The 21148-nt window shown below is 48.1% G+C and overlaps 1 protein-coding gene across 1 annotated transcript in view; it reads left to right on the top strand.

Moving 5' to 3' along the window:
• Positions 1–328: 328 nt before the first annotated feature.
• LOC100754572 (transforming acidic coiled-coil-containing protein 2) overlaps positions 329–21148 on the top strand; it is a 139800-nt gene continuing 118980 nt past the window's right edge. Inside the window, exon 1 of the mRNA XM_035441612.1 lies at positions 329–5148. Within this exon, the coding sequence (XP_035297503.1) occupies positions 329–5148 (4820 nt within the window). The remainder of the gene's footprint in view (positions 5149–21148) is intronic.

Here is a 21148-nt window from a genome sequence, read left to right as displayed (position 1 = left end):
AGGCTCCTGCTCTGCTTCTGAGAGTACTGCCAGTCTGGATCCATGTACTGTGTCCCCAGAGGTGACTGAGCCAGGGAAGCACCCTCAGGGATCCAGGGTGCCAGAAGGTTCTCCACTGCCCAGCTCATCACTGCCCTGGGAACAGGCGTGCTCCTCAGCCTCCATGCCCTTCACTGAGTGTCCCCCAGAAGGCTGCTTGGCAAGCTCAGAAGCAACACCTGAAGATGGTACCCTTACTCATCACCCTAGAAGGGAAGCCTCCCCCAGTATCCAAGGGGATGCCTTAGCAACATCTACTCTTGAAGGGGATGGCTTCACAAAGCACACAATGGTTGCCACAGCCCCTAGTGGTGAAGAAAATGAAGAACTGAAGAAAGAAGGACAGAACTCATCTTCCAGTTGCACTGGCCAATTGCCAGAAATTTCCCTAGTGCCTCCCCGGGAGTCAAGGACAGAGCAGCTATGTGGTGAAGGTGACTGGCCTGGTGGTTTTGAGTCCCAAGAGAAAGAGGATGTAAATGACTACTTGCCCCCAGAGTCTGCCACTAAGGCCCCTGCTGCCACCCAACTGGCAATGGAAAGCTCAGATGTCCTAGAAGAGTCGCCCCCAAAACTTGAGGCCATGGTCCCACAAGATCCAGGCCTAAAATCATCTGACAAAGAAGGAAGTAGAGTGGAGGTGCTACCTACATATTCAGCCAAGAACCTGGAATTTCTTGGAGGTGGCCATCCTTCTAAAAGCAACTCGGGGACTAAGCCTGGAGCTGGGACAAACACTGGCTCCCAGGAACACTGCCAGCAGAAAGTAGAAATGCATCTGCCACAGGCAGAACTGCCCTTAGCCCCACTAGGTTTTGTCACAGCACCAGGAGACAGTGATTCCTGGAAGGAGACTCAACAAGACACCAGCAATTTTCAGAGTCAACCACAGACAGGGCCATCAGGAACTGAGCCCCAGCAAGTTGTCTGTGTGGCATCAGGCAGCCAACCAGACAGGAGCTTGCTTGGGAGCGCTGAGGCCCCTCCATTCGCTAGAACAAAGGAAACACATACAGCTTCGAGTCCCACTGTACACCCGGCGGCTTGGAATTCTGTCACCTCAGAAGAAGCCAGCTTGGCCAACGAGTCAGGTTGTGAGGCTAAGATGCCAGTTTCTGCAGATCTGGCCACAGGACAGGTAGATATGGGGGTGGTGGGGCTGAAGCCTGCATCAGATCTGGGAAGAACACAACAACAACCAGAAGGTAGTCTCCAAGGGGTCCCTGCCCCTTTCTTGCAGGGGCAAAATGATACAGTCCTAGAAGGGCTGTTGCCGCCAACTTTGTCTCATGGGGTTTCAAATGAAAGTTCTAGACAGTCAGTAGGACCAACTGATGGTCGTAAGGCCCCCAAGAATACTGAAAATAGAGTTGTGGTTGTCAAGAAAAGCAGATCACCTGGAAACAACCCTCAGAGGCAGCAAGAAGCCACCAGAGCCCTTGATGAAACCCAGTCTGTGAACGGTGAGGAAGAGAGGTCCCAGGCCTTTCACAGCAAGTTCCATCTGGAGTCTGACAAAGATGACTCAAAGCCACATAGTGGCTCTCCCAAATCAGACTCAGCACAGCCACCTAGACAGGCAGTTGCTGACCACGAGGATGGGCTCCACACTGGGTCAGCAGAGGCGGTGGGGCGGGTGGTTGCTGAATCCCACATATCTGACGCATGCACCTCACTGCACAAACTCTCTGAGGAGGGCCCCATCCTGTCCTCAGTATCAGACGGAACCGGTGAGCACTTTCCTCTCCAAGAAGCCATCTGGGAAAGTTCAGAATCTCAGACCAAAAGCCCCAGCATGCTTCAGGACAGGGGAGAATTGGGAACAACAGAGTCACTTCCTGCTTTAGACTCTGAGAAATCAGATTTCCTGTCTGCTCCAGCAGTGGAGGAGGTGTCCAGAGCTGGGGAGGTGGAGAATATATTGGAAATAAAGAAGAGCCACTCGCCCTTGCAGAGGCCCTACAGCTGTGATGGGGAAGGCTTGCTGGTGTGCCCAGGCCAACCTTGTGGGCTGGAGAAGGTTGAACCTGGACAAGAAGTCCATACTGATGTGTTACCTTTCAGCAGTGGGAGGAGCTCAACAATGGGCCACGGCCTTGTGATGCTCAGTCTAGAACAAGATTGTCAGGAAAAGCTGTCCTGCCCAGAGAACAGCCTCTCACCACCTTCTGAGAACCCGCTCCAGCCATCCCAACTGGACCCGGGAGCATCCACCTTTGCTATTCTCCATGAGAAGGCCCAATCATCTACAAATGGGCAAGGGCCTTGTCCAAGTGGCCCAGGTCTGAAGAAGCAGGGTGCAAATCCTTCCCCAATTCTAGTGCCCATGGAAGGGGAGCCTTGGGTAGGTGTGAGCTTGCCCACTCCTAGAGGAAAGGAACAGGCTTCAGAACTTCCACCCCAAGGCAGCCCGTGCAGTACTCCAAATTCATCACCCAGGGATACAGATCTCGGAAAGGCACCATCAGAGGAGTCAGACCCATCAACCTCACTGGGACAGACGTTGCCTGCACTAGGGGTAAATGAACAAGAAGGCACAGGCGGTGGCAGTCAGCCATCAGAGATCCTGCATCCTGCAGAAAACACCTCTCTTACAGGAAACTTGGATGGAAAGGACAGTTGCTGCATCCGGCAGGGGCTGAGCAAGTCCCAACAGGAACTGGCTGATGCTTTGAAAGCAGGCAGCCAGCGTGAAGAAGCATGTTGTGGGGACTCAGGCGTTTCTGAAGCAGGTGATATACCGCCCCTGCCTCAAGGCTTGGGTAAGACAGAGGGGGCAAGTAGAGACATAGTGGAGGCTCCGCCTTGTCCACCTGACTCAGTAGCTCTCCTGGATACAGCACACTGTTCTCCAGCCCCAGTGCCTACCAGCCCCAGAGTCACACCCACCCGGGGTGCACTAGAGAGTGAGGCCTGTGATGAAAGCCAGGAAGAGTCGTGCCCACAGCTGGAAATGGAGCAGCCGGCCACCTTAGGTGCAGAAGCACAGGGACCTCTTGGAAGTTTTCCGAGTGCAGAGGAGCAAGATGGTGGATCTGCGGAGGTGAATGTTGACACCAGCCAAGGAGACCCTGGGATGCAGCAGGCTTCAGAGGGACCACAAGCTGCTCTACATGGTGGCTTCTTTCAGGCGGAGCAGTGCCTCATGTCTGGGAAAGAAGCTTACACCTCCACCCTGACTGAGCTGTGCCAGCTTGAACAGCTTGAGCCCAGCTGCCGGGATGCCTTGCTGCCAGCTGGAGAATCAGATAGGATTCCTGGAAGTACAAAGGACATTCTGGCACCCGGCACTGTTTCAGACCCACCGAGGCTGCTGCCGGCTGGACCACCTAAAGAGACTCTGCCTGATGCCCCTTACCTACATATCAACAGCACTGCCAGGGAGGTCGCAGGAGATGGTAGCATGAGCACCGTTTCCTCTGAGGGCCCCAGAGCACCTCATGAAAGTCCCTGCCCCATAAAGGAGCTCCCACCTGTTTTGGAAAATGACACTCCTGGAAAGGTATCAGATGTCTCCTTCACCACACTCTTGCAACCGGGAACTTCAGGTGGGAAAATCTCTGCAGCCGGGGCTGGTAGTGGTAGACCTCAAGCTGGAACCACTGAGGGACCTGTGAATCTCATGCCCTACCTGGACAGGATGACTTACCTGGACAAAAATGAGCAGATGACAAGAGAGATGCATGGAGTTGCAGCTCCAGAAACAAATGCCAGGCCCTCTGAGGTTGCAGCATCCCCTGTCAGTGGGGATGCAGCAGGAGAGACAGGGGGCAGCAGGAAGAGGACAGTAGAACTCACCCCAGATCTGAAGGCTGGTGTGTCAGGTAGTGAGGGTGCAAGTTCCAAGCAGACCAGCATAATTACGGGGCTTCCTGACTTCAGAGAGCACATCACCAAGATCTTTGAGCAGTCTGTGCTTGGAGCCCTGGTTGCCAATCGGCCCCAGAGTATATCTGGTGAAAAGGCAGGAGCTTCAAGGAATTTTCTGGTTGAGGGCCCAGGGATATCACTAAACCCAGAGAAGCTTCTAGATGGGGCTCAAGGAGTGGCTGCTGCCTATCTCCCTGTACTTCCTGCTGGACTCCAGGTAGAGAAGAAGCAAGAGTTGATTGTTGAGGCTGAGATTTCTCATCTGGTTCCCCAGGATCCAGCACCAGAGAAGCTGGTGGGTCTGGCCAAGACAGCCTTGGAGGAGAACCTTCCAGGTGCCAGTATTGTGGCTGAGGTGACCTGTGACCCATTGATGGTGGCAAGTGAGAGGCTAGAGGGGACTGGGGAGCCTGACCAGGGAGCTCAGGCTCGTTCACAGCAGGGAAAAAGCAGGCAGGAATCAGCATTGGGTCTTCCCTCCTCTCTAGCTGTTGAGATGGTACCAGCAGAAAGAGCTCCCAGGTTTCCTGTGGTTCCCCACAGCCACACAGAAGAACCTTCTAGAAAAGAGCACCTAGAAACACTGGCCAGCAACAGTCAACACAGAGGAGATGGTACCTGGGACCTCGCTCACACCAAGGGCTCAAGTAATCTACCAGGACCCACCTGTGCCCCGGAGGGCTCTTCTCACGAAAGTCTTTTGACTGTGCCTGAATCTAACAGTGATCCACAGATCTCTGCCACACTTGGCGGTGGAAGAAGGCCGGAAGTTGCTGTCAGTCCTGCAGAAATGCAAAATGTGCTGGGCTACCAGGATACCCCCGAACCGCTGGCTGGAGAAGTGTTGGCTACTCCTCTGGGGCCCAGCAAAATGGTGAGAGCTACTGAGGCAGCAGCAGGTGACATCACACCAAGCACAGCTGAGATGTGTGCATGTGTGTCTGGTGACCTCCTTGAAACAGGTACTACAAGGATGCTTCCTGCTGTGGCAGGTGACTCAGCACTGCCTGGGAGCTATCAGGACCCAGGATGCTCCAACAGGGCTGAGACAATGGAAGACACAGCCACCCTTCAAGGGGACAGCCAGGCCGGATACCATCAGGCCAAGGAACAGTTGGGGCCTCAGCTCCCTGCTCCAGCAGGGTGTGGGAAGACGAGTGTCTCTTCAGCTCCAGAGCCTGATGGAAGCAAAGTCATGAAGCTGCACCTCTTGGCTCCAGAAGAACTCCACACTGACAGGTACTTAGTTAGGTGCAATGCCCATAGCTTCAGATCTAATATGATCCCTACCCTAACGTTAGTGAATCAGTGTGTGATGCTCAGGAGGCTAGATTTCCTGTATCTAAAGGGTTAAGTGGTCCCACTTACTCTGTCTGGATATGCTAGGATTCTGAAAAGTGTGAGAGGGTTGACTGGAGGTATGGGAACTATTTAGTTGACATGTCTTGTTCCTTTCCTTGTGTGCTTAAGCTTATCTAAAAGCGCTGGAAAGGGGGGAAACCTTGGCTGGCTGTGTGTGATTGGGTGATAGGCTTCAGGAGGTCATGTTCTCTGGGGTGCAGTCACAGCTGCTTTCAAATGTGGAATTGTTTAGGGGAAGGGACCCTATGTGATTCAAAACAGCTCCAAGCCCGTTGCTGCCTAAAGATCTCTTCTTCCTGGGGATGCTGGTATAGTGGCCACTTAATCTTTACTGGGAAATGTGCTTTTGAAAATAGGGTTTAGGGAAGAGGTAGCACTTTCCAACTATCTGATCCTAGCAATCTATTTCTTTCCTCATCTCAGAAAGAGCCCAGGGCCTGGCTCAGCCACCTTATCTTCAGTTCCTGAGACATATGCTCCTCAAGTCTTTCCACCAGAGGCCAAAGAGTCAGGAGGACCAGAAAGGTCAGTGACACAGAGGCTTTGGGAGCCTGTGGCACCTTCCTTAGATACATTGTTGAGTTCACGAAGGATAGCAGTGCTTGTCTATTTGAGAGTGTCTCAAGGAATCCATGCTAGCCTTAAATTCAGTAAGAAGTTGAGGATGACTTTGAATTCCTAACCCTCTCTCCCTGCTTCCCAAACGCTGGGGTTGTTAGACATACACCACCACACTTAGGCTGAGAGCAGTTTCCTGTATGAGCTGTTGTATAGGAGAGGCAGCTGGGAATGGTGAGACACACTGGTGGTGCCAACATATAGGAAGCTGAGGCAGGAGAATCATGAGTTGGGTCTGAGCTTCATTTGAGATCTTGTCTCAAGTGTGTGGGGGGAGGTACCATGTGCACTTCAGTAGTGCCTGCAATGACTCAAAGTAGCATTGCTGCCAAAGGGATGTTTGCTTTCATGTCTGAGCTTTTTACCTTGAAAAACAAAACAACTCCACTAAGCTACAATTCGCACAGCATATAATTCACTCATTTTAAGTCTAGATGCACATGCCCATACACAGACACAAGATACACACACACACACACACACACACACACACACACACACAAGTCTTAGTATGTTTAGAGTTCTATGGTGAAGGCTATAATCAATTTCAGAGCTCTGTCACACACACACACACACACACACACACACACACACACACACACACACACACACACTCCAAATAAGCCCTATAGCCCCTAGGTATCACACCTTAGTCCCCTCTGTCCTTAGCATAGGCACCCACTAATCTAGTTTGATGCCTTTGGATGACAACACTGGTCAACACTGCAAGAGTAGCTCATCACAGCAGAAGCTGAGATCTTCAGATAAGGAAGGTGGACAGCAAATTGAACCCTGTCACTCAGTCCTTACCCCTTGCTCTACACCAAGTGAATGTTGCCTGTGGTCTTACAGAAACTACTGTTTAAATTCATCCTTAGTGGGTAGGGAGGCATTGTGGACATGACTTGGTGCAAAAACATTGCTGAATAAACTAGACCTTTGGTTATTGAAGTGCTGTGTGTGTATGTGTGTGTGTGTCTCACACACATACACACACACACACACACACAGAGAGAGAGAGAGAGAGAGAGAGAGAGAGAGAGAGAGAGAGAGAGAGAATGTGCCTTAAGAGTCTAAATTAGTACCTGTGCCATTCCTCCTACCAACAGCTGTGGGTGTTTTGCAAATTATTTGATTCATATTTTCACATGCTGAAAGAATGCATGGTCACCTGTTTTTCGAGTCTCAACACTTCCCCCAGCTCCCAGCTGCCTCTGCTGCCCCACAAGGACAGCTCCCATGACTGGGCCAGCACATGTGGCCCAGGCTGTCCAAACAGATCTTATGTGAACATATGCCTGCAGCACTAACTGGCATGTATCACTTGCATTCCAACTTTAGGTATAGGAAAAATATCTGTGTAGCCAGGAAATCTCTTCTGTTCCATGAAAGACTGTATCAACATCTTCCTTCTCAGCATTCACAGGAATGGGATCATCTTCCTGGGGAAGCTCGGGACCAGACACAGAGTAGTCCCATAAATAGTTCATGGCTCATTGTTTTAATCACTTAAGAATTTAAAATTATATTTTCTAAGTAAACATTACAAATGAAGGGGTTTTGCTTTTTACTGCAACATTTGTGAAGTATAGGAAATCTAAAAAGAAAAGAAAGAGCTGGAGAAGTGGCTCCCTAGTTAGGAGCCCATACATAGGACCTGAGTTCTGTTCCCAGAACACCACCTGGAGGTAGGGGAGGGATGGCTCACAACTACCTGTAACTCCAGCTCTAAGAGCTCTGACTCCTTCTGGCCTCTAAGGGTACCTGCACTCACATACACACACCCACATACCCACACCAACATTCATACCACACACACACACACACACACACACACACACACTTGAAAGTAACAATAAATCTTAAAAAAAATACAATTGATGGGCAGTGGTAGCTCATGACTTGAATCCCAGCACTCAGGAGGCAGAGGCAGGCAAAGCTCTGTGAGTTTGAGGCCAGCCTGATCTACAGAGTGAGTTCCAGAACAGCCAAGGCTACACAGGGAGGTCCTGTTTCAATAAGCCAGAGAGAGAGAGACAGAGACAGAGACAGAGACAGAGAGAGAGAGACTGAGAGCTGGAGTGATGGCTCAGGGGTTAAGATCACTGGCTCCTCTTCCACAGGTCCTCAGTCCAATTTCCAACAATCACATGGTGGTGGCTCACAACCATCTATAATGAGATCTGATGCCCTTTTCTGGTGTGCAGGCAGAACACTGTAAACATAATGAATAAATTTTTTTCCATCTTTAATTTTTTTATTTTATTTTTTCAGAATGAATACATTTTTTAAAAAAAGAAAAAAAGATTATAATCACACCACTTGTTACTGTTATTTAAATTGGAGAATAAGTTCACCTATTGAAATATTTAGGTTTCTGCCCCCTTGTTATCAAAACTCTTTGTAGATCTAGGCCTCAGCAGTCAGCACAGGGTGATTGATTCCAGTCTTCACAGCCATGCGTCTCAGGTGCTGTCATGTCCTCCTCATGTCCATGAGACTTTGACATGGTCTAGACCTTCTTAGTCCAATGTGGCAGCTGCCATCTATCATGTGATGTGTGTGTGTGTGTGTGTGTGTGTGTGTGTGTGTGTGTGTGTGTGTGTGTTTAAGGTAGTACATCACATGTTGATGATCTAGTATGTTTTAAAAAAGAGTGAAAATATATCATTAGTTTGTTTTTATGCTGCATATCTGTGAAATAATAATATCTAGAATTTGGGGGTGTGAAAACATTATCAAAATTAGTTTACTTTCTTTTTTGCATCTTTTATGAGGCTTGAATTTTAAAAATTACATGGGGAGGCCTGGAGAGAGATGGCTCAGTGATTAAGAGCATTTGCTGCTCTTGCAGAGGACCCAGGTTTGGTTCCTAGAACCTGCATGATGACTTACACCTAGCTCTACCCCAAGTTCCAGGGGATCTGGCACCCTCTTCTGGCTTCTTCAGGCACCTGGCACACAGGCAGTGCACATACATATGTACAAACAAAATACTCACACATAGAAAATAAAATATTAAAATAAAATGAAATAATTACATTTGTGGGCTTTACATGTGTGGAGTTCATACTTTGTAGATCACTTGGCTTCATAACCATCTTTCCTTTGGCCCTTGAAAGACAACAGAATGGTAGAGAGTTGGCCTGGTTTGTGCTTGGGCTCTTGGGGGAAAGAGACTTCTATTGCAGCCCACTATCAATTGAAGCTCCTGGAAAGAACTCTCCAACCTGCCAAGAGGAGTGACCTTTGGTCCCTGTCCCTTGTCTCTTTCAAAGAAGACAGCATCTGAGTAAATAGACCCTATGGGCTTAAGGGACAATCAGAGGTCTCTGGAAAGACATGAACCAGCTCTGTCCAATAGGAATGTGACACACACTACAAAGGTAATCTTATATTTTCTAATAGCCACATTAAAAATCTAAATACACACAGGGGAAATTTACCTTAATATTTTATTGATATGCTAGATTCTTGTTTTTTCATACTGAGTCTTTGTAGTAAACACTCACAGCATATCTCAATAGGGACCTGAAATAGTCAACGCTCAGTAGCCACATAGGGCCAGTGGCTGCTATCTTGGATGCTATTGTATACCACTCTAACTCTCTCCATACTTGATCCAGAAGGTTGCACCTTCCAATATGACCCTAAAAGTTCCTGTCTCACTGCCTAGCAAGCTCATGCCTATTGATTTACCACAAATGAGGAGAATGTTTCTTCCTGCAAATCTGGGTACCTCAGAGAGTATATATGGCCCTGAGAAACTTCTGCCAAGGCCAGAGCACACATGACTGGGGCTATAGGCATTGCATGTAAAGGTCGAAACAGGCATCTGTCTCTGGGAGAGGGTGAGTGGATGCTGACAGAAGCTGTGTGACAAAAGTTAAGGCCAAAACTCTGACTTCATTCCCTTCTTTACTCCTCACTGGTCACACAAAAACCTCAATTTGTCTGTAGGATGATAATGGCAGCAAGTGTGCCTGCTTCACCAGAGGGCAGAAGGAGATTGCTGACTCCAGTGCCACACTGGTGTACTGTGGTGCTTGGTGGGTCAGGCTCCTGTGGCTTTGTGATTGGCTTTCCTAGTATGAGGAGCTCAACTACCAAACAAACCTCTTCAGTGTGGAGATGATTCCTGGGATCTCTGCCTATACACCCGAGTTGAGGCTCAAATCTGCCAACTTCTGTTTTCCAGAAATGAAAGTTTTGCAAGCTAAAATATCTTGGAAGGCAGCTGTGCTCACCACTATATCATCAACACCATGGCATCCTAAAATACTCCATCTCCTCACCACCCTAAAATATCATATGGGCTGAGAAAGAACGCTTTCTTACCCCCCACCCATAGCCCACAGGTCTTGCTTGACATAAACTAACATTTTTTTAAAGATTCATTTATTTATTATGAATACACATTCTGCCTCCATGTATGTTTGCACACCAGAAAAGGGCACCAGATCTCATTATAGAAGGTTGTGAGCCACTATGTGGTTGCTGGGAATTGAATTCAGGACCAAGCAGTCAGCTGTCTCTCTCAGCTCTTCCCAGATGCATAGGCTCTGCATAGACCAAGGCTAATCACAAAGGACCGCTGGGTTGAAAAGTTGAGGGAAGAGCTGAGAGAGACAGCTGACTGCTTGCCAAGGAAGAAGCCCCGCGGGACCTAAGAAGCCACACCGGACATTTTCTTCTCTTCCCTCCCACACGATCTTCCCACATGGTCTCGGATTCTTCCTTCTCTCTTCGTCCCTTCTAAAATTACCAGCAGTGACACTAGGTTTTCAAGTTTAAGAACACAGTAAGAGGATGCCATAGCTGTGCAAATTAAGGAAAAGGAAACTGTTTCCCAACACGGTTTCCTCAGCAGGGTGCAAGGACAACAGTCACATGCACGGGCGCCGCAGCTTTGATTTTTATAGCAGTGTTCTTCTAACATGATAGACTGTTCCGAAGGTAGACCTACTCCCTTCATCTGTGCTGTCAGCCTTAGATGAGCTGCCTGACTGTTTAATCCTCCATTTCCACAGCTATAAGGTAGGGCAGTAAAAACAATACCTTCCTGGTTGGAGTCGGATGCTTTCAGGACAAGGCCTGATGTACAGCGGGAACTTTTTTTTTTTTTACAAAGGGCAGCTGCTACTCACCTGGAGGAACAGGGGCCCCCAAGAGTAAGAACCAAATCTGTCTCTAGTCAGATGCCTCTGTTGCTATCTTCCCAGTGGGCCTCCACTCACCCCTCCCCGCCCACAAGGAGCACCTCCATGGACTTCGAACAGCAATCAAAATGTAGCAGCTCCTCAGTCACTGGGAACAGCCCTAGAAGAGTCCAGATGCCCTTCAACATGTAGCCTTCATGTTTGGAAGCTTTTGTGTTCCACAGTTGAGACCAATTTCCTAAGAGATGAATATGTCCTTTGAAAAGGCACCAAGTCTCTTCATGAGGTGCCCAGTCTCCTCAGAGGCTGGCCTCTGTTCGTAGGGGCTGTGGTAGGAACACCATTATCTTGACCAACAGTCATTCCCTCTTTGTAGCCCCTCTGCTGCGGCCTCTGCCCACACTATACCTGGACACAGTGCAGGAATGACAGCTTCTCCTCTGGAAAGGCCAGAGCTGGTGTCAGGGCAAGGTGATCATTTCCCAAATTGCATGTGGCCAGGCTGACATAGCTCCTCTTGCAGCCTTTCATTATTGTCAACAGGGGAAGCTACGCTCAGGCTGGAACTTGGGCCTGATTCAGGAGGAAGGTTTGGGAAACAGATGTCTTATAGACTACCTAGAATAAAACTGGGAACACTCTTGTCAGGCCTTATATTAATAGGAGGAAACTGAGGCTCCAAATAGGGAAAGCCTGTGGTGTAGGGCTAGAACTGGCCTCTGGCTATTTTAGCACCTAATATGGTGTTTCTTCTGCATGCATGGGTTGAACTTAGTCTTCCTGCTAATACCAATCACCTAAACACCCCCTCTAGACTTTCCAGAGAAGACTGCATGAGTAGGCTCACAAAGACCTAGGTATTGGTAGAATGCAAGTTCTAGGTCAGGTTCAAGTTCTGTAACTGTAGGAACTGTTGTCATCCTTTCTGAACCTATTTACCATCACAGGGCCACACAGTGAGATTTGTGTTGTGGTTAGGATGAAGTGAGACACCATGTCAATGACAGCTAAGTTCTCTATGTAAATTCCTTTATTTCCCTCTCAGGATAGAAGCGCCTTCATACCCAGCTTCACCCTGTGTGTCTTCTCAACCCACAGTGAGATTCTGGGTGTCCCTCTGCTCTTTAGGGGAGAAATGGAGGCTCCAATAGGTAATGTGGTCAGAGAGCTAGGACTAGAACCTTCTAGGAAATCTCTTTAGATCTCAAGGGTATATTTAAAAATACTGGCCATCACCCAGTGGATTGTTGGGAAGGTGAGAATCTTCAAATCTGCATGTCCATTGAAGACTTCTGTAATGATGGAATGTTCTATGTCTCCCTAACCAATACAGTAGCCACTAGCCTTGAGTGGTTTTTGTATTTTTGTAATGAAGCTAGTGTTGGGATCTGGAGAGATGGCTTAGTGGTTAAGAGCACTTGCTGGGTTAGTTCCCAGAAGCCATGAGGTGGCTCACAACCATCTGTAACTCTAGTTCCATGGGATTTGACTCCCTCTTTTATCTTCAGTGGGGCACCAGGCATGCACATAGTGCACATACATACATACATGCTGGTAAAAAACACTCATCCACACAAAATAAAAATAAATAAATCTTAAAAATTGGGTATTGTGGGGGTGGGGGAGGGGTGGGAGGAAGGGAGGAAGAGGGAGAAGGGATTGACATGTGAAACAAGCTTGTTCCTAATTTGAACTACCTAAAAAAAAATTGGGGATAGTGCCAGTGAGGACCCAGATTGTTAGCTTGGTTTAATGGGGCTGGAGGCTTCTGTCTGAGGCAGCCCGAAGTCCACAGTTTTGCCACAGCTGTAAAAGAGCTCAGTCTTCACCACTGGAGCTGGAGTGGGTTCTGTGAGGGAAGCTCTGGGAATTTCTCACACACCTATTGGTGCTCAGGTTCTAGATTCTTCTTCCTCACTACCCCTTGCTACAACTTCCCTCCTGATGCCTATTTCTGTTAGTGGTGAAGACCAGGGCCTCCTCATGCATGCTAGGCAGGCAACCCACCTCTGAGCCACATCTCACCCTGGGAATGTGAGGCTATAAGGTAGAGTCTGAGATGTGTTTATGGTACTATTACCCAGTCATGCAGGCCAGCAAGAAGGGTCTTAACGAACTGATCTAAGATGTATGCTGGGCCTGAGGTCTTGGCTTTGCTTGCTGACCACACACTCAAGCCTGCAGACCTGCTTGACTCTGAATTGTTGGCATCATAAGGCAGCCCCAGGTCATCAGGGCAGCTGACACCAAACAGCAGCACTTAGAAGGGACCCTCTCTGCCTATACATCTCCTAGTAGCTGCATCTGTCAGGGCTCTTCTTGCTGGATCCAGGAGGAGTCAGGATGAGCAGTGGTGCTGTTTTTGAGTTACAGTTTCTGTGACATTCTTGTCCTGAGAAACTGCAAGGGTCGAAAAAGGCTTAATAAAAGGCTTAATGTGCAGGATTAATTGGCCCCAGCTCACAGCATCTTAATGTTGACTTTTGTTTTCTTTTTCCTCATTTCTTCCTCCCCCTACACCCTCACCCTTCTTGTTCCCTTCCTTCTCCCTCCTTCTCTCTCTTTCTTTCTCCCTTCCTTCTCCCCTCCCTCCCTCCCTCCCTCCCTCCCTCCCTCCCCCTCCCCCCCTCCCTCCCTCATTCCTTCCTTTCTTTCTGATAGATCTCATTCTTTCGGGACTCACTGTATATCCCAGGCTACTCTCAAACTCATGGGAATCCTACTACCTCAGCCTTCCAAGGGCTTGGATTACAAAAGTGATCCACCATGCCCTTTCTTCCTTAATGCTTCTCAGTTATCTGTTGTTAAATACTTTAGCAGTCCATTGAGTCACACATAGATGCCAAACACATTTTTCTGTTTGCAGAGAAGGCGCTGGAACGGGTCTGGTTACTGCTTTGCTTAATGGCTCTCATTTTTCGAGGTCAACATGAGGGGGTTGGGATAAAAATATCAGGAGATGGGTACAGCCATCCTCTGCAGAAAGTGCATGTGGCTTAGGTGAGCGCTGACTTCTCAGGGCTGGTTCCCCATCTCTGAGGAGGATAGCAAGCATGCTGCAGGTGCTCCAGGTAGCAGGGCAAGTGCAGGGGAAGGTCCAGGACAAGACACTTTTGAGGAAATCAGACTCAGAGGCAGGCTCAGCTCTCACTCTCAGCTCCCACCCTTGTGTGTTGGGAGGTGACAGGAAAGCACCAAATTGCAGTGAGTTTGCAGGGGAACAGACTGGTTATCTCTCTTGGTAAGAAAGGAGTGTTGGAATGGGAAGCAACTGAGCAAGACAAAAAGCACACGGCCCAACGTCAGCTCACAGCAAACTGTGGCTATAACAGAGTAGAGGCCATCAGCTCCTGCAGGCTATGTGGACAAAAACCCTGAGCTGTGAGCATCTGTGGACAGCAGCATTCCCACAGCTGACTCAGCAGTTACCTGGTGAGTGTGCGTGCACCAGGCTGTATGCTGAGAACGAGAAGGCAGTGTCTGTCTCATCAGGGAAGCACTGAGATGGGCATGCAGGGTACACTGGGCACAGGCCCCTCCCCTTAGAAGGATGTGGGATAGACAGTCAAATGCATAGGCAAGTTGTCTCACTGCGTCTGGATGGTGCATGTGGTTTTCTGATGCCTAGCCTAGGTCTTGGCTGAGAAGTCAGGCTGTCCCTGGTTATCTATCTGTTCCCCGGGTGCCCTCTAAAAGGGATAGCACATCTACCTGCCTAGGCTGCAGGTTGGCCTTCCACACAGGTTGGGAAGCTAGATGTCAGGGTCCTTAGCTCTTAGTCTAGTCATGGTTATGTGGATAGACAGTGGGTCTTGGCCTCTAGCCAAAAGGATTTGCCACATTCATATTTCTTAAGGAACTTAGGCTTGCAGGGCCTAGCTCTTGGTTACCTAGCACCCGATACTCTGTGTGACTCCCTAAGTGTCTACTGAATAATTAAACACAGCTGGCTATCAGGCAAATTTGGAGGCAACCAGGTCTGCTGCTGGCCTCTTCAACCTTACACAAGTTCTTAAGGCCTGTTTCCTCATCTAGAACAATGTGTAATACCTGTGACCTCAGAGAACTACTATGGAGATTATATAAAAATAGACATTTATTGGGGCCAGTGAGATGGGTCACAGGGTAAAGGCTCTTGCTGCCACACCTCCTTACCAAGACCCACATAGTTCAAGGAAAGAGCTGACACTTGCAAATTGTCCCGTGGTCTCCACACTCAATCACACACATAGGCACACAGGCACACAGGCACATTACACAATAAATGAATAAAATAGAACGGAAAAATAGAACATATAAAAAGCCTGTCAGAGTCCCTGTGTGACCTGTAGTAAACCCCTAACTAGTAGGGGTTATTTTCATCAATAATATTTTTTTATCATCATCATCATTTGGATGGATGATAATACTATTAAGGTACATGAGCAAAGTAGTAACGACTGTTTTTACACAGTGGCCAGTGGGAACTTGCCGAAGTTTTTATGTGTCTGCTCTGCATCCCCTGGAATGTGCCAATTCCCTTCCACTCCCCCCCCCCCACACCCCATCCTGTAGCCCCAGCTCTCAGGATTGCAAGATTGTATTGGAGACAAGGTCAAACCAGCTGGCATTCATGAAGAAAGCATTCTCTTCCTTGTGGAAACCAGGGCTTTGGGGTTAACCTCTCACCAAGGAAGGTTGCAAAAGGCTACAAGCTAACATTAGTGGGTGAGCCAGCGCACAGCAGTGGGAAGTGCGCCCTGAGTGCCTTAACCGTCTTGATGGGATGTTCAGGGCTGCCAGCCCACCCAGGCCTCCTAGAGACAGGGAAGTGGAAAGTATCTGGCCCTGCTGCCTGCTGGACACCTGGCAGATGACCAAGCAGTGGGTAGAAAATAACTCATGTCTAGAGCTGGCAGACAGGATTTGAGGGAGGGTGGGAATGCCAAGCCTGGGCTTGGGATCTCAGACCTAGGCCATCTATGGAGGATATCTTGAGAACTCCTCTCTGGCTCCTGAATCTGGTAGTAAGAATGCTAGCCTTTGTGATGGAAGCCATTTCATGCCTGGCTCAGCCATTCACAGTAAAGCTAGGAGGATCTCTAGAGACCTTCAGTCTCCTCGTTTTACAGTTAAGAGACTTGCAACCCAGAGAGGGTATATGACTTCTCTGAGCCTTTCAGGGGATCACTTACCCAGTGGTCATTGAATATGATTCTTTAGCATCAGCCCTGCAGACACTGCAGCAAGAAGGCCACTCCTTCGCAGCACAGGGAGCACCCCCAGGGAGCACCATAGGAGCCTATATTCTGGATTGTCTTGTGGAAGGACTGGTAGTTTATCCACGGTAATCTTGACCTTGGATTGTTTCCTGGGAAGCTGCTCTTGCAGGTTTACTCTGGCCTTTTGTAAAGTAAGTAGGCTGGAGTCGCCCTGCTGTGCAGCTGGCTCTCTGCTTGTCTAGGAGCTTTTGTGGGAAAGGATCGCAGGCAAGCAGGACTGACACACATGCAGATTCTCTAATTCACAGTGATGTGGGGAGTATGTGGAATGTCGACAGGGGAGCAGAGTCTCGCTTACAGCCCACCAGGGAAAGGATCTGCTGAAACTTGAGCTTCATCTCCTGGGCTGCAAGCAGCCCACTGAGGAAACCTCAGAGGACAGGACTAGCTGGCTTAAGTTTCTCTGTGAGCAGTTAGTGGGGCTGTGGAGCCCTCAGAGATACTGTGCTGTTTCTCAAAGGTCATTGCAGGGCTTGATTTGGTTTTGCCTGAAGAGGAGAAACCACCAAGCCCCACCTGCAACCAGTGTTCACACCTATTAGTTTCATGTCTGTGGCAGGAATTCTGGACAAATGAAACCTAGAAATGGCCTCAGATGGGGAAAATCTTTGCTTTTGGAATTTTTTTCCTTTGCATTTTTGTTTGTGGGAACTAGGGATGATGCAAATAGGAAAACTGGCCACTGACTTTAAAGCCTAACCAATATCATTTATGTTTTTTCTTCTAAGTCCCTTGGTTATAACAGTGTAGAGAAATGCACAAATGTGGAGGTATGTTCAGACTTGAAGGTACTTGCAAATAGGAGCTTAGTGGGTCTGAGATGCTGGCCAGAGCTACATATGCTCATCCTTTGTGTGTGTGTGTGTGTGTGTGTGTGTGTGTGTGTGTGTGTGTGTTTTGAGAGAGACAGACAGAGGCACACACAGAGAGACAGAGAAGCAGAGACAGACAGACAGGCACAAAGAGAGTCAGAGACAGACAGACAGACACACACACACACACAGAAAATGTGATGTATGTACATGGTATATATGCATATGTGGAGGCCAGAGGAAGGTACTGAGTGTCCTCTATCACCCTACCTTATTCCTTTGAGACAGGGTCTCTTCATGAACCTATAACTCACAACCCACAGGTCTGAGAAATCTTCCTATCTTTGCCTCCCACAGTGCTGGGGTTGCAGACACATGCACACCTACTCCTGTCTTGTTACATGGGTGCTAGGATGCAAACTGGTCCTTATGGTTGTACAGAAAGTGCTCTAAGCCATCAAGCCATCTCCCCATCCCTCTGCCCTCAGATTTTGCTGACCCTTCTACCTGCCTTGTCCCTCCTCTACTCCTGGGCCCTGAGGGGACCACATTCTGCTTTAAGACAGGTGAGGCTCCTGTGCAGACTTCCCACTTATCCAACTACCCAGAAATCCCCTTAATCCTTGCCCAAGCAGAGAGAGTCTTTTTCTGCAGCTTGGCTCCAATTAGAAGGCAGGGACAACCATGCCCTGGTTTGTTGACTGACATTTCATCCTTGGTCAAAGAGCTTGGGTATTTGAGCTGGACAGATCTGGGTTCAAGTCTGTCACTTATTCACAGTTGGGAGGTTGCCTCTTAGTCTCTTTGTGGTTTGTTTCCTCAACTATAAAATAGCTATAAAAGTGGTACCTACCTTGTGAGGATTCAGTGTCATGGCATGTGGGACGGGTTTGCTCAGGGCTGGGCCAGGCAAAGCTCTGGGGATGCATGTCACTGTGGGAGAGTGAGCCTTCCAGGGGCAAGGACTATGCTGGACCCCTAATCTTTAGCACAACTAATTACACACAGTAGGCCCTTAACTGATGCTTGCAGGATGGTGTCTCTTGCATAGCAGATATAGGTGTGTCTGGATCTTCCATCAAGAAGAAACCTGTTGACCAAGCTAGTTCAACAAACAGTGACATCATTATGACTAGAAGTTGTTCACTTATCTAGCCATTCACACTGGGGGCTTCCTACCAAAGGGCTTAGTCTGGGTGCTGTGGGCAAAGTCTCTCACCTTCAGCATTGTTGACATTTTGGGCTGGGCTAACTGTTGTGAGAGGCTCTCTTAGTCAGAGAAGGGTGGTGGTAGTATGAGATGTTAGTATCATCCCCCAAATTATGACAGGCAAAATGTTTTCAAGGACCTGGGGAGATAGCAAATTCTGTGAAAGCCTGAAGACCTAAGTTTGATTCCCAGCACCCATGTGAAAAGTTTATAATCTCAGCACTGGGAAGGCAGAGATAGCCTGATCAACACTGATTCCTAGAGCTGACTGGCCAGCCAGCCTAGCCTAGTTGGTGATCTCTAGGTCCAAAACCAAAATGAACAGGGCTGGAGAGATGGTCAAATGGTTAAAAGCACTTAATACTCTTCTAGAGAACCCAAGTTCAGTTCCTAACACCCACATCAGCCAGCTCACAATCACCTATGTCTTAATTAGGGTTTTTATTGCTGTGAAGAGACACCATGACTATGGCAACTCTTATAAATGAAAACATTTAACTGAGATGGCTCGATTACAGTTTCAGAGGTTCACTCCATTATCATCAAGGTGGGGAACATGGCAGTATGCAGGCAGACATGGTCCTGGAGTGATAGCCGAGAGTCCTATATTTTGGAGGCAACAAGAAGTTGACTGAGATACTGGGCAGTATTCTGAGCATAGGAGACCTCAAAGCATGCCCCCATGGTGCCACACTTCCTCCAATAAAGCCATAACCAACAAAGCCTCACTTCCTAACAGGGCCATTCCCTGTAAGATTATGGGGGCCAATTACATTCAAACTACCTCAACCTATAATTCTGGTTCTGAGTGGATCTGCTGCCTCTGGCTTCCAAGGTCACTTGCGTTCATGTGCACATACCTACATACATATACATACACACATATATACACATACTAAAAATAATAAGAATATCCAGGTGGTGGTGGTGCATGCCCTTAATCCAAACACTTGGGAAACAGAGGCAGGTAGATCTCTGAGTTCAAGGCCAGCCTGGTCTACAAAGCAAGTTCTAGGATAGCCAAGGCTACCCAAAGAAACTTGTCTCAAAATAATAATAATAATAATAATAATAATAATAATAATAATAATAATAATTTAAAACAAAATGAACAGCACCCAGGGAATAACACCTGGGTTGACATTTGGTCTCTACCTGTACATGCATGTACATATTTGCACACATCCTCCCAAAGTCTCTGAGGGGGCAAACTGCTCCCTGTAGAGCCACAGGTCAGGATTCTGATGCCTAAGACATGACTCCTTAGAGTAGGAGCACCTCCTGGGCTCTTGTAGAAATTCAGTGTTTCAGGCATTACCTCAGGCCTGCTTAGTGAGCATCTGTATTTTAGCAACATACTCAGTGACCTGTCACCCACAGAACATTTCTGCTCATGTGCCACCCCTATCTTGGTTTCACATTGACTTATTCCGAGGAACTTTGAAAAATGAGGATGGCATAGCTCTATGATACTGTCTTTACCTAGCAAGCTCAAAGTCATGATATCAATTCCAATTAAAAGAAGATGGCACCAAAACCCCAAGGCTGATTGTCTACCTCCCAGCTCCAGGGAGCTGCTTGAACTGACACAGTGCACGAAGGATTTGGAAGACTTTAACTGTCTAGGCTACAGCTGCCCAATAGGCTTTCTCTGTTTATTGTTTAGCAGAAGATGACATGTATGCATTACCACTATGGAGAATGCATGGAGACCTTCTTCACCTCAGTGCTGCCAGACCCGGGAGCACTGTCGTCACTCCTCAGATGTTTCGTTTTCCATCCTTGCCCTGATATCACATGAACACATGATTCTGTTTCCTGGAGAAAGCTTTTTGTCTGCCAAGGAAGACAGTATGGCTTCTGCCTTCTATTTACTCAAGATAGATTTGAAGTTTAGACTGGGCTGAGTTCAAGAACAAGAGCACCTTGTCCCTGTGGGAGCTAGGTCAACACCTTGGTGTTGTCCTCCTGTTGGAGCAACACAGGATAAACAGTGTGGTGTGGACTTTACATGTCCACAAGGAAAACCCAGTGACCACAGGATTTTTTGAACTTTTGGACAGAAAGCTACCTTCAAGGGTGTCACTCCTTGTGTATTTTGGATTCAAGGCTGACATTTCATTTTAACATGGGTGGAGGCAATGGCTAAAGTTTTTAGAAGGCCTGAAGAAAAAAAAAATGTCTTTCTGTCCTACAACTGAGTGTTGCTAGGTGGCAGTTGAGGAATGTGTCTTACTGTTTAACAACACTTCGTGGACTGTAAGGACTTAGCTCAGAAGCCCAAGCAGTGATTCTTTCTAGAGAAAATAACAAAAAGTTCCTTCAGGTGCACCAGTGAAACGGATACTGTGTTGTGAGTGTGAGAGCTGAGCCCTTATGACATGAGGGAGGGTATTCTGGTCCTGGGTTTGCCATGATGGCCTCACCAGGTCTGCGGAACAAACAGAAATGTTACAAACATCCCTTCATTCCTGTGGGCTGGGGAAGAACGTAGATTCTGCAGACACACAGCCTTGTTCTGGGTGGCCTTGTAATGTCATTACTCTAAGCCTGGTTCCTCCCATGTCAACGATGGGTCATGGCCATTCCTACCACAAGGTTCACTGTGAGAATTAAAAGAGAGTAGAAGCATAAAGTGGAGTTCATGCTGCGGAAGCCTGAAGACCTAAGCTGGAATCTCCATTACTCATGCAGAAGTCAGGCGAGGTGGTGTAACCCCAGTGCTGGAGGGTGGAGACAGGTCAATCCCTGAAGATAGCTGGCCAGACATTCTAGCCAAATCCATGAATTTCAGGTCCAGTGACAGACATTGACTCA

The sequence above is a fragment of the Cricetulus griseus genome, chromosome 3 (assembly GCF_003668045.3).
Source record: "Cricetulus griseus strain 17A/GY chromosome 3, alternate assembly CriGri-PICRH-1.0, whole genome shotgun sequence".
Classification (NCBI taxonomy): domain Eukaryota; kingdom Metazoa; phylum Chordata; class Mammalia; order Rodentia; family Cricetidae; genus Cricetulus; species Cricetulus griseus.
This window is presented reverse-complemented; position numbering and strand designations above follow the sequence as displayed.